General features: G+C 36.3%; 1 protein-coding gene across 9 annotated transcripts in view; it reads right to left on the reverse strand.

Annotated features, from left to right (window-relative positions):
- TAB3 (TGF-beta activated kinase 1 (MAP3K7) binding protein 3) overlaps positions 1-13,352 on the reverse strand; it is a 61,419-nt gene that overhangs the window by 10,887 nt on the left and 37,180 nt on the right. For 3 of the 9 annotated variants that reach the window (XM_063721037.1, XM_054544438.2, XM_054544436.1), the window contains 2 exons: positions 8,124-8,217; positions 4,560-4,643 (listed from right to left, as the gene is read on the reverse strand). In XM_063721037.1, coding sequence (XP_063577107.1) covers positions 4,560-4,643; positions 8,124-8,217 — 178 coding nt within the window. Of the gene's footprint in view, positions 1-4,559; positions 4,644-7,507; positions 7,667-8,123; positions 8,218-13,352 lie in introns of all 9 variants that reach the window. The other 6 variants (XR_008518045.2, XR_008518044.2, XR_008518046.2 and 3 more) reach the window with 4 other exon arrangements.

A 13,352-nucleotide genomic window follows, 5' to 3' on the forward strand; every position in this document is an offset into this window, starting at 1 on the left:
TCTTCTTAAATATCTTTTGACAATGTTTTATAGTTTTCAATGTATACATCTCTGGATAAATTTATTCCTAAGTGTTACATGGTTTTTGATGGTATTGTAAATGAAATTCTCTTAAATTTTATTTTCCAAGTGTTTACTGATATTGTAAAAATATGTTTATATATTGACTTTGCATCCTGAGGCCTTGTTAAATTCACTTATTAGTTCTAATAGTTGTTTTCCAGTATCCTTAGGATTTTAAAAATAATTATGTCATCTGTAGTATATATAGTTTTATTTCTTCTTTTCCAATATTTACGCTTTTTTTTTTTTTCTCTTACTGCATGGGCTAGGAACTCCAGGTACAACGTTGAATAAAGGTGGTGAGAATAGACATCCTTGCCTTGTTCCCAATGTTAGTAAGTTCAGAATTGCATTATTCAAGTAATAATGGTAGCTAAAGGTTTTTGAAAGATGCCCTTTATGAGACTGAAAGAGTTCTTTTCTATTCTTAATTTGTTAAAAGTTTTTGTCTGTCAGGAATGGCTGTTGAATTTTGTCAAATGTTTTTCCTGTATCTGGTGAAAACGATCACATGCTTTTCCTCCCTTTGTTTAATATGGTAAATTACACTGGTTGGTTTTTTAATGCTTATACCAAGATTACATTCCTAAGCTAAACTCAACTTGGTCATAATGTATTATCTTTTCTTATATATTGTGACTATAAGTCAATGAGATAGAAAACAGAATTATGGATTTTTTGTTTCTATGTTCATGAGGGATATTGATCTGAAATTTTTTCTTTTTGTGAGGGGAAGATACATAATGTCTTTACCAGGTTTTAGAATCAGAGTTCTGCTAGCGCCATAAAAAAAGATGGGGTACAACACCAACAGTGAACCCTAATGTAAACTATGGACTCTGAGTGATTATGAGGTCTCAATATAAGTTCATCAATGGTAACAAACGTACCACTCTGGTGTAGGATGCTGATAATGGGGCAGGCTTTGAATTTGTAGAGGCAGGAGGTATATGGAAAATCCTCTGCAACTTCCTCTCGGTAACATGAAAAGGAAATGAAAAAACAAAAAAGAAATACGGGAAGCATTCCCTCCTGTATTTTCTCAAAGAGTTTAAGATTGGCATTTTTACTTTCTTAAATATTTGGTAGAATTTACCCACCAGTGAATCTATCTGGATCTGGAGTTTTCTTTGTGGGGGAAAATTTTGATAGCGGATTCAGTTTCTTTATATATATATTATAAAATTATATATAATATATATTATTATATATTATATAATATATATAATTACATATTACATATTATATATTATATCATATGTAATTATATGTAATTACATGTAATATATGTAATGTGTAAATTATATGTATAAATTATATGTAATTACATGTAATATATTGTATATAATATATATTATATACATTACATACAATATAATATATGTAATATATTACATATATGTAATATATTGTATATAATATATATATATAAAAACACACACCTATTAATATTTACTGTTTTGTCTTGTTTTCAGTTTGGGTAGATTATATTGTTCAGGAAATTTGTCCACTTTATCTAAGGTGTCAAGCTTACTGCATAAAGATGTCCATCACTTTCCCTTATTATCATTATCATTGTAATAGATAACTCATCTTTCTTTCACTTTTGATTGTGGTAATTTGTGTTCTCTTTTTTTTTTTTTACAGATCAGTCTACCTTGAAGTTTATTGATTTTGTTTATCTTTTCAAAGATCAAACTTGCTTTGTTAACTTTTTCTGTTTTCTATCTCATTGACTTATCTTTCCTTTGTTTTTACTTTGTTCTTGTCTCGTTTCTTAAGGTAGAATTTTAGATATTCCTGTCTTACATGAGCATTTAAAGCTATAAATTTCCTTCTAAGCACTGCTTTAACTATTGCATAGGAAAGAATGCCTTGCCCAAAGAGAGGTCTGGTTTTGTCCCTGGCTCAAAACCTTGAAATTTCCTGAGTAACGGCAGTGTCTTTCTTTGTTATTTATGGTGGGTCCCTCAGACCACATGATATGGTTTGGCTGTGTCCCCACCCAAACCTCATCTTGAATTCCCACATGTTGTGGGAGGGGCCTGGTGGGAGGTAATTGAATCATGGGGCCAGGTCTTGTGACAGTAAGTCTCACGAGATCTGATGGTTATTATAAGGGAGAGTTTTCCTGCACAAGCTCTCTTTAAGGTGTGACCTGCTCCTCCTCGCCTTCTGCGATGATTGTGAGGCCCGCCCAGTCTTGGGTACGTCTTTATCCACAGCGTGAAAACGGACTAATACACCACACCTATAGGGAGTTTATGCTGAGGGATGGCTCATGATGCACGTGTTTTCCACCATTTCTAATCAACTTGGTCCTGTTTCCAGGGTAAAAACTTTCCAATGCCCTCCCTTAGACAGGGCAATTCCTCTAAGACAGCTCCTTGAATCAATGAACTAAAAACTAAAGTTTGTCTGGCGATACTTCTTTAGTAGACATTCAGGCAAAATCGAGTTTAAAGACTCTGATTTTATGAACCCAAAAGACTAAATTGATCAATGATAACTATACACCTCAATGACTTTCGGCAAGAAACTGCATATAATGCTGCCAAAGTGCCAAATCTGGCACTCGGCAGTTATCCACTAAGATGATTCTTTGTGCCATTTTTAGAAATCAATAGACTATTTTTTGGCCAGGTGCGGTAGCTCATGCCTGTAATCCCAGCACTTTGGGAGGCTGAGTCACTTGAGGTCAAGAGTTCAAGACCAGCCTCGCCACCGTGGTGAAACGCCGTCTCTACTAAAAATACAAAAATTAGCTGGGCATGGTGGTGGGTAATCCCAGCTACTTGGGAGGCTGAGACAGGAGAATCGCTTGAACCCGGGAGGTGGAGGTTGCAGTGAACTGAGATAGTGCCACTGCATTCCAGCCTGGGTGACAGAGAGAGTCTCCATCTCAAAAAAAAAGAGAAAGAAATCAATAGGCTGTTTTTAAATGTAGATCAGATGAAACATCGATGGTAATATTAAACAATAAAAAGAACAGACACTATGTTGCAACTTATAAATGAAAAAAAAAAACACTCTGTAATGAGCTTAATATACGTAGAAAACTATTCAACCAAAATTTAAGTAATTAGGTCAGGTAGTATTATTTAGATAGAATTTATACATTCTTTTAACTAAGTCTGATGAGATGTTAAATGTTATACTCTCTGGTAATTTTTTTCAAAACTAAGGCATTCTCCACTATTCTGTGTGTCTTCATGATCAATCTACCTCGAGTGGCTTAAGGCAAAAAGGATTAAAATATTAAGAATGAGGCAGAAAGTTAATCTACATTCAATGACTACTTATTTATGAATGAATGAATAAATGACAGGGTCTCTGTCGCCTAGGCTGGAGTACAGCGGCACGATCTCGGCTCACTGCAACCCCCACCTCCTGGGTTCAAGTGATTCTCATGCCTTAGCCACCTGAGTAGCTGGGATTACAGGCGCGCGCCATCAGGCCTAGCTAATTTTTGTATTTTTAGTAGAGACGGGGTTTTGCCATGTTGGCCAGGCTAGTCTCGAACTCCTGGCCTCATGTGATCCGTCCGTCTCGGCCTCCCAAAGTGCTGGGATTGCAGGCATGAGCCACTGCGTCTGGCTTAAATGACTGAATGTGTAAATTCAATTAAAATTAATTTTTTAAGATACGGAAATGCCAGTTAAACATTTGGTACATAAAAATAAGAACACGTTTGATATCTTTAATTTTAAATCATTTTTATGTAACAACTATCCAAAAATGATTCCTTCAAACCTTGGTTATATAGGATTTCTTTTGTTCTTGATGGGAAAATACCTAGTGACTACTAATTGCTATGCTCCCCTTTTGAGTACACAAGTATTCTTTTGTTGTCTGAAAAATAATCTTAAGTCTATTGCAAATCTAACTTTTTATTCTCACATTAGACCTTTAAAGTCCTCATTATTTTATGAGAATTATCTTTTAGGGTTATAGTTTTTACAATGCTAAGTAAATTTATAATGTTAACTATGTAACATAGTGTTTCAACTTCTGTTTGTAAAAATTATATATTCCATCAAATTACCTCTGACAGTAATTCTAAGAGTTACTAATTTCAGTACTTTTTAAAAACTAAAGTTTGGGGACATTTCATTATTGCCACATTATAACACCAATATGGTAAATTTGTTGAGACCAGTGAGCAACATGGTGAGATCCCATCTCTACAAAAAATTAAAAAAAAAAATTAGCCAGGCACGGTGGTGTGTGCCTACAGTCCCAGCTACTTGGGAGGCCAAGGCAGAAAGATCGCTGGAGCCCAGAAGGTCGAGGCTGCAATGAGCCATGATCGCACCACTGCACTCTAGCTGGGGCAGCAGAATGAGACCCTGTCTCAAAAAAATAAAAATCATAAAAATATGGTAACTTTATGCTGAACAAGTTAACCTCTAGTGGAAATTTCTTCAGATAAATGTGAAATCCCAAATTATTTTGATATTTATTTCTATCATATTTGTGACATTTTTCATACTCACCTTTTTTAGATGGCTTGGGTGGTACAACTGGGCCAGGTTCTATGTTGTCATAAAAATTATTCATGGCTTTTGGATCAAAGTTTCCTATAAAGAAAGTAAATTCATCAGGCATTTAAGAACTCTTTTTTCTGGTTATTTGATTTTTTTTAAAGAAAATATGTAAATAAAACACATAAGAAGGGAAAAAATGTTTTCCAGGATTTCAAAACTCATTACATAATTCTGTCCTCCCAATGAAATTGTGTTTTCATCGCTATGAGAAAAGACCCAAGAAAACCACTACACAGATGTATGTCTACAATGTATTACACCTAAAGGAATATTTTTCTAATTGTAAGGCTAGCCTCCTCAGGCAGAATTAGGCATGTGGGGCATTTGGGGAGATAAATGAAGAAGAGAAATGAAAGGATGGTTGAACTGTTTTCTCTTTCTGCTTGTTTTGATTTTTAATGAACAAACTGTGAGAAAGAACACTTAAATAATGAAAGCTTACTTTCATATTTTTCATAATTTACCTTAAAAATTCATTATAAATTGAACTACGGAAGAAGCCAAATATAAACATTTACAAGGATTAATCAAGTTATATTTTGAGACTACTAAGCAACCTCAATAAATGTGAAATAACATCAGCAGTTTACGTATTCTTATTTTCAAGAAAAGGAGAATCTTATACTAAATGTTAAATGTTTCCTACAGTTTATCAATGATAAAAGGTGCCAGTTTCAGAATAGATAGAACGATACCTGAGAATTTTGTCTTGCCACAAAATTTTCACCTGTCTTCAAATGTTCATTCCCTGGTCTAGTGTCTGTATTTCAGCCACATCTCCTGCTGTGTCTCCTCCAAGGTTGGTTTTGGGTCCTGCCTTCACTTCTGTGAACCTATCACTGTGTTCTGCTTGTTCTAAACAATTATGGGTAACTGTAGCCATACTTATTTATAGAAGATGCTGTATGGTACTGATAGTTTAAATATATTAAATCTCTTCATTTCCAGATCTACTTTTTTTTTTCCCAACAAGTTTTCCTTACCAAAAATCACAAAAAAAGCTGGTTTTCATCAAATCATGCACTGATTTGCATCTATTCTAAATGCTTATTCCCCTGCCTCCCCCGTCACCACTGAAAAAGGTTTAGATTCCTCCCGTAGCTTAAAAGTTTAGATTGGAAACTCAGTATAAAAAGTCTTCTGCAGTGTGGAAGAGTAGAATTTAGTATAAAATGGATACATTTAGATTCGTTATGAAGAGATTTAGAAATGCCTAAGTATCCCAAAGAGCTCATTGCCCAATGCAGACAAAAAACACAGCTCTTTGCTTATAAAACCTTAATAGTGGTTTCCCTTGCAGGCCCTTTCACAAATGTTTTATCCACTTGAATATGCTGTTTTAAGATAATTTTCTGAAAATAATTGCTGTGATAGCTCATAAAAGCCACAGTGCTATTTGATGTATTAATTGGATCTTTTGATGCTTTAAGAAGCTGCATACGTATTTCTTCAATTACTTGTTACAGCTCATGTTCTAATTTCTAGATCACAAAAGGCTTACTATAAGTATCCTAACCAAATGTTTTGCTGTTTGTTTTGCTTCGAAGACCACACAAGTAAAAAAAAAATTGATGCAATCTTCTAAAATATAGTAGCAATAGTTTATGTAACCCCTACATCATGCATAGTAATTCTTTGATTGCTTCAAGTTAGTGGGCTATAGAGTGACTAGGCTTCTGAAAATAACTTCAAGGGTACCTGACTAGATTGCTCAATTCTCACATTCAAATTTGCTTCTGTCTGTTGTTCAGATAATGCCGTGTCTTTTGGGTTCACCTGCCACTAATCTTTTTTTTTTCTCTCTCTCTTTCTGTTGCCTATGCTAGAGTGCAGTGGTGTGATCACGGCTCACTGCAGCCTTGACCTCCCGGGCTCGGGTGATCCCCTCCCGCCTTAGCCTCCCACGTGGCTGGGATCACAGGCACACACCACCACACCTAGCTAATTTTTAAAAAATTATTTGTAGGGATGGGGTCTCCCTACGTTGCCCAGACTGGTTTCTAACTCTTAGGCTCAAGTGATCCTCTCGCCTTGGCCTCCAAAACTGCTAGGAATAGGGCACATGAGCCATTGTGCCCAGCCTACTGTTTGTTTAATCTTGCCTAAAAATGGCAGTGAGATATTTTATTATACACTCTTAAAACACTGAAGAAACTCTTAGCTGCCATAACCAAGAAAAGTTCAGTGTGGGGGATGGGGGGGGCAGGAAAGCTGATTAATACACAGAATTGTTAAGAAAAATTACACGTCAACTTTAACATAACAAAACACTTGTATATAGCTATATTTTAAAGTTAGATAAAGACCTAATTTTTACGTGTCTGTTGGCTGGGGTTCCATATTGTATTTCTTACATAAACCACACCCATGATGACCTACAGCAGAGGTTGGCAAACCTTTTCTGTCAAGGGCCAGATAATATTTTAGACTTTGTGGACCTGTGATAGAGTCTCTGTTGCAAGCAGTCAACTGTGCTGTTGAAGCACAAAGGCAACCATAGACAATATGTAAACAAATGGGCATGGCTATCGCTCCACTAAAACTTTTATTCACAGAAACAGGCAACAAAAACAGGCCCTAGTTTGCTGAACCCTCATCTATAATTTTGATTGCTTTAGAATGGAGCAAGAAAGATATTAAGAACACTTATAATGCAATTTGAGTACAGAATCCTTTTAGACTTTTTTCAGTTGTTTTCACCCATATCTAATTCACAGTCCCTATTTTCTGAGTGATTTGCCTTTGGCTTTCATAGAAAGAGCAGCTTTCTCCTTCATGTCAGTTTATGAAACATTAAATTGCAGAAATACAATAATTGGCATAAACAGGTCTGGGGACAGAATCAACTCTTGGTAAGCAGACAATTCAACCGATGGGAGCAATATTCATGGGCCTACCAGAATGCAGCCTACTAGTCAAAAGTATGCAGCAGCTGTGGACATCAGTCAGTATATTTTCCACAGAAAATGAAGACCATCTCTAATCTGGTGAGTTGGGTAAATGAAAGTGTAAGAGAGCTTCTGCTGTAGTATACTTCTGTAAAAAAATCCAAAAAACTAAAACTATGATTATAGTTGAATGTTTTCACATAACATAACATGAAAAATAACATATAGAGTTTATTTTAAAACTGAGAAATCTGATACTCTGATTTGGGATCCCTTTTTACAGATATTTTAGATGTCTATCACATAATATGAACTCTACTAAGTTTTAGAATTAAAACCCATCAATTTATAAAATATTCACAGTAAATGACAAAAAGAGGATAAATGCAAAGTAACAACATAGAACAGTCTAAATGATAAGAACTTGATGAAACTGCTGAAGTAAAACTATGCTTTCATCCCCAAATCTGATCCATGACCATGGGACAGGGGGATCTCTTTACCAGGATTGTAATCTTACGGATAAAAACTGTCTCTTAAATCTACAAAACCAAAGTTATTGCTATTTAAGCAGCTTAAAATACCACACTATTACTTATGGTTTACCAAATAATCAAGTCTATACCTCTAGATTGAAGGAGGTCAACTTCTTTCAGTGTACAGTCAACATTTATCTGGAGTTGTCTGTTCATGCTTCTCAATCTTGTCATTTCCTCAGGCTAGTAAGAAAGGACCCAAAATAGCAATTGTGGGAAAGTCATTATCAAGCCCAACATTTAAGAACTGCGTTTCATGTTAATTGTCATGATTGGGTATTACCAAGAATACGGCCTTAGTCCATAAGAGGGCATGTTTAAGAAGTCCTATGCATATGTTTTTAAAGGAATAGTCGGGTAAAAATGGGGCCATCAAAATGGCCACATAATAAACAAAATCTGCATATAAAGTGGCGAGCTGCAGTAGTGGACTGTGTTCTACCATACAAGATACTACTATTTTAATCATAGAGCACTGAAAATATTTTGTGTCTATGTTTTCATGGTAAGGGAAACTGTAAGAATCAACCTTTTAAACGAGTCATGTCCATGATCTTAGTCTTGTCCAGCCTGGTAAAAATTACAACAATACAGTGTTTACCAGAATTCTCTCATTCCTTCTTCTTAACAATCCTTTAAGGTAGGTACTAATATTGTGCCCAGTTTATAGATGAGGAAACTGAGGCACAGAGAGGTTATATAATTTTCTTAAAGTTATAAAACTAGTAATTGGTAGAGGCAGGACTTATATAAATGACTCCTATATAAATTCATATATAAATATTTTTGTCATATTTTTTCTAGATTGAAGGAGGCAGTTACTCTAGCGCATGAAAACTTCAGAAACAAATGAATTCCATTTGTTCCCCAACTTTGTTTTCTTCTGCCTCCACTTCTTCAGGCCAGCCCACTCCTCAGGCCTTTCAGGGGCACATATGAGGCACTGAAATGTGAAGAGAGTCCTAATCTTCCATTCAGTAAAGCTTTTTAGAAGCCTTTACTTCCCATGCCATTCTTAATTTCTTTATTTATGTATATACATATATATATAAAAATATATGTGTATATATATGTATAGTAAAAAAGTCAAAGTTTAGAATCTAGAGGCTGAAATACCGAAGCTTTCAGCACAGCCCAGGTATTAATTACTAGGGTGATTTTAACTATAACATATAAACTGAAAAATTATATATCTGCTACTGTAGGAAGACAGAACAAAATCCTACTCTGTTAAAAACATGTACTTTGCTAAACGCTAAATATGTTAATATGCCAGTGAAAGAAAAATGAGCAGAAAGGATATCTTAATTCATATAGTGTTAGGAGGTATTATCAGAGTAACTGAGAATGCCCATTAAATAAGCAGGTATCAAAGTTTAAAATAAGTGATAAAAGGCAGAATATAATAGCTACAATTCCACAGAATGCTAGAGGAACAAAAAAAGTCGTTTAGAAATATTTATTATGGGACTGCCTTTTCTAATTCCTATGGGGTAAAACTGTGTGACATTAATGTGTAAAATGCTTTGCGCTTTGCCTATCAAGCAATATTCAAATAGTTTAAAACGTATACTTGAACATTTAAATTAAAGATAATGTAAGGGCTCCAAACAGTGATGCTGTCTTCCTAGGAACACATGGAAGAACCTATCGGGAAAGTCAAGCACCTGAAAAGGATTATCTTTTCCATAGGTTTTAGGGAGTTGGGGGCAAGAGAGACGTTTCAGCCACAGTGGCCCAAAACAGTGAAGCAGTCACCACACAGTTGCTCATAACAAAAACATACTCTCATCAGGCCGGGTGCAGTGGCTCACTCCTGTAATCCCGGCACTTTGGGAGGCCAAGGCAGGTGGATCACTTGAGGTCAGGAGTTTGAGATCAGCCTGGCTAACATGGCAAAACTGTCTCTGCCAAAAATACAAAAATTAGCTGTGCGTGGTGGTGCACGCCTGTAGTCCCAGCTACTCGAGAGGCTGAGGCACGAGAATTGCTTGAACTGGGGAGGTGGAGGTTGCAGTGAGCCCAGATTGCACCACTGCACTTCGGCCTGAGCAGCAGAGTGAGACTCTGTCTCAGAAACAACAAACATACTCTCATCAACAGGCTCATTTCCAAAGATAGTAGAACCACTCGATCTTACTAAGGGTATATCAATAAGATTCCTATGTCCTTTTTCATATAGCTTCTGATTAAACTGAGGGGGAAAAAAAGCAGTTTCTGGGAAATTAATGCCATTTGTCAAAAGTAGTTTTCGTGGAAGAGGAATTTCAAAATTGGGTATGTATAATTCAAAGTTGTTTGTAAGATAACAGGATGTTTGTAGCCAACATTTCAAAATAAAAAATGGTAAGCTTTTTTTCCAAAGCTGGCATAGACCAGCGTCAAAGACCACGGATGTTCTTTGGTGGCTGGGACTCAGTTATGCCTCTGGGACTCAAAGCTGTGGGATAGTCCAAAAACGTAATTAGAACAGGAAGAATGGGGGGGAATAACTTGAGGGAGGGGGTAATTGGCAGCTTTCTGCATATTAAAATCTTATCCTTCAAGGTAAAACCTAAATTTCCCCCTCCTCCTTGAAACTGTTTCATCTATAAACTCTATAGGTAAAAAGCTAACATTTCTATCTCAAAACTCTGAAAGTACTTATATTGTTACCATTTAGCTGGTCAACACTTCTGATTTACTGCCTTATATTTTCTCTCACACACAAATACATATAGACTCACAGATATACCTATCTCATTTCACATACAGATCTAAGAGATGACATCTTTGTCAGCATTTAATACAATGCTTTGGAAATAACAGATTAAGGGAAATGACACCATCATGCATCTTATATCTTGCACTTCTGCTCTCCTTAGAAAAAGATTATTTCACTGCTGTTCTAAGTTTCTACAACCCCCCCTCCCCCACATAGCTGGTCACAAATGTGCACTGCAGTATCATTAGGCAAGCAGCTTTCTAATCAATTTTGTATACACTGCCTGATAAGCAGTTTGTTTGAAAACTTGAAGGTAGCAACGTGTGCTTTAGTAGCAAAAATGTCAATTCTCTACTGGGTATCCTATACACAAGTGGGACAATGATAAGGCTAGCCATCTACTGATCACCTACTTCATGCCAGGCTTATTACATACACTGTCTCTTTATCTTGACAATTATTATAATGTACTTGCTATAATTCTCTTTTACAGCTAGGGAAAATCAGATGCAGAGAAATCAGATACAGCCAGTGAGCGCCTGAGCAATTGTGACTCCCAAGCCTATGTGGGCTCTCTTTGCACTATATCATGGTTCCTCAAATGAGCCTTGATGAGCAAAATGGGAAATCTGACTAAATGATTTATTTCTTGATTAATTTCCTACATAAGTATAATCTTATATATGTTCAAGTTCAAAGGAAGTCAAAGTACAAAATGCTTCAGATTTGTGTGTCTAAACCTCAAGCAAATTTTTCTAGTATTTTGCAACCAACACATATTTTATAAGAACACTTACTATTTGTTGGGCATTGTGTAAACTGCTTCATATATATTACCTCATATAATCCTAAGAAAAATCCCATAAGATGGGTACTATACCACACATTTTATAGATAAGAAAACAAGCATAGAGAAAGTTACTTATCCAAGGATATATGAGTGACACAAATACAAGTAGGATTCAAACTGGCACCTGACTTGAAAGCCTACTGACGGTCTCAACCACCACGTATTGTCCCTCTGCTGTGTAAATGTCCTCCATTTTACACTAGGCTTGGCAATGAAAACACATGGGAAACACACTTAAATGTCTTATCTCTCAGATGTTAGCGCCCACATGAACTACCAATTTCTCAATCTGGGGGATGGCTACATGGGGGTTCATTATACTATTTTATGTATCTCTGAAATTATAATAAAAGTTAAAACTAAATTACAGCCCAGGGCAGCAGTTTCACCAACTTCTCTTTTTCCTTTCTCAAGAAGATAGATCGGGGGCCAGGTGCGGGGGCTCATGCCTGGAATCCCAGCACTTTGGGAGGCCGAGGCGGGCAGATCACAAGGTCAGGAGTTCGAGACTAGCCTGGCCAACATGGTGAAACCCCGTCTCTACTAAAGATACAAAAAATTAGCCAGGCGTGGTGGCGCACTCCTGTAATCGCAGCTACTCGGGAGGCTGAGGCAGGAGAATCGCTTGAACCTGGGAGGCGGAGGTTGCCGTGAGCCGAGATCGTGCCATTGCACTCCAGCCTGGGTGACAGGGTGACACTCTCCGTCTCAAAAAAAAAAAAAAAAGAAAAAAGGTACATCAATAAGAGCTCTGATATAAAATCTGGGGCTTTTTTTTTTTTTTTTTTTTTAGTACTAACCTATGCTACATTAGACAGTTCTCCACTTTCAATGAAAAACAAAAAAAAACCAATGTTTTATTTAGCAGGGATTATCACACAGCAAGTAGTTGCTAAATAAAATGTATATGATTAAAGAAAATTACTATGCTAAGTTTGTTTATGCTCTACAGGTACCTAAAGGTTTCCAAAGTACCCAGCTACCACAGGTGGATTCCCATATGGGTTATGTCCTCCAATATCTTCCGCAATCAGAGGATTCAATTAAGATTTCAAATGGAGAAAATGAGGCAGAAATTTGATTTATATTAACATCACCTTTCTATTAAAGATAGCTTTGTTATTTTCCAGTGCTTTAAGTAGTTAAAATCTTCCTCCTCACTTCTAATATTGACTATACACGATATTACAAAAAGTCATTAAATTAGTGAATATGCCTATTTCTCAAGACTCTCTTTCTCAAAAACTCCCACTTGTTCCCTGCTACCAGCAGAATAAAGTTCAAGCACCTCGACCTAGCATTCAAGGTCAAAGCTCCAGTTATCCTCTGTTAACTCTTCAGAAATCTCATGCTTATGCCAGGGAATTGTAGTTACTGTCTCCTAAAAGTCACTCTCCATCTTGACTTCAAGCCTTCATTACCTTATTGTTCTTTTCTCTTCTAAAATGCCTTCCCTTTTCTCTCTGCCTATTGTTTAGGGCAGTGGTTCCTCATTCTTTTTTTCCTTCAATGTAATAATCTTATGAAAATCTGATGAAAGCTATACACCCACTTCCCATATTAAACACACTTACGAAACTCTGCATATAATTTCAGAGAATTCACAGATCCCCTTTGAAGCCAAGAACCTCAAGTAGAAACTTCTCTACGAGGGAGTGGCTGCAGACATGCTGACTGCAAGAGGCCTGACATATGCCCACTTCTCTAAACCTGTACACTCAGAGATTGCCCTAAGTTTAGAGAGGGTAGGAAAATGAGGAAAGG

The sequence above is a fragment of the Pongo abelii genome, chromosome X (genome assembly GCF_028885655.2).
Source record: "Pongo abelii isolate AG06213 chromosome X, NHGRI_mPonAbe1-v2.0_pri, whole genome shotgun sequence".
NCBI classification, from domain to species: domain Eukaryota; kingdom Metazoa; phylum Chordata; class Mammalia; order Primates; family Hominidae; genus Pongo; species Pongo abelii.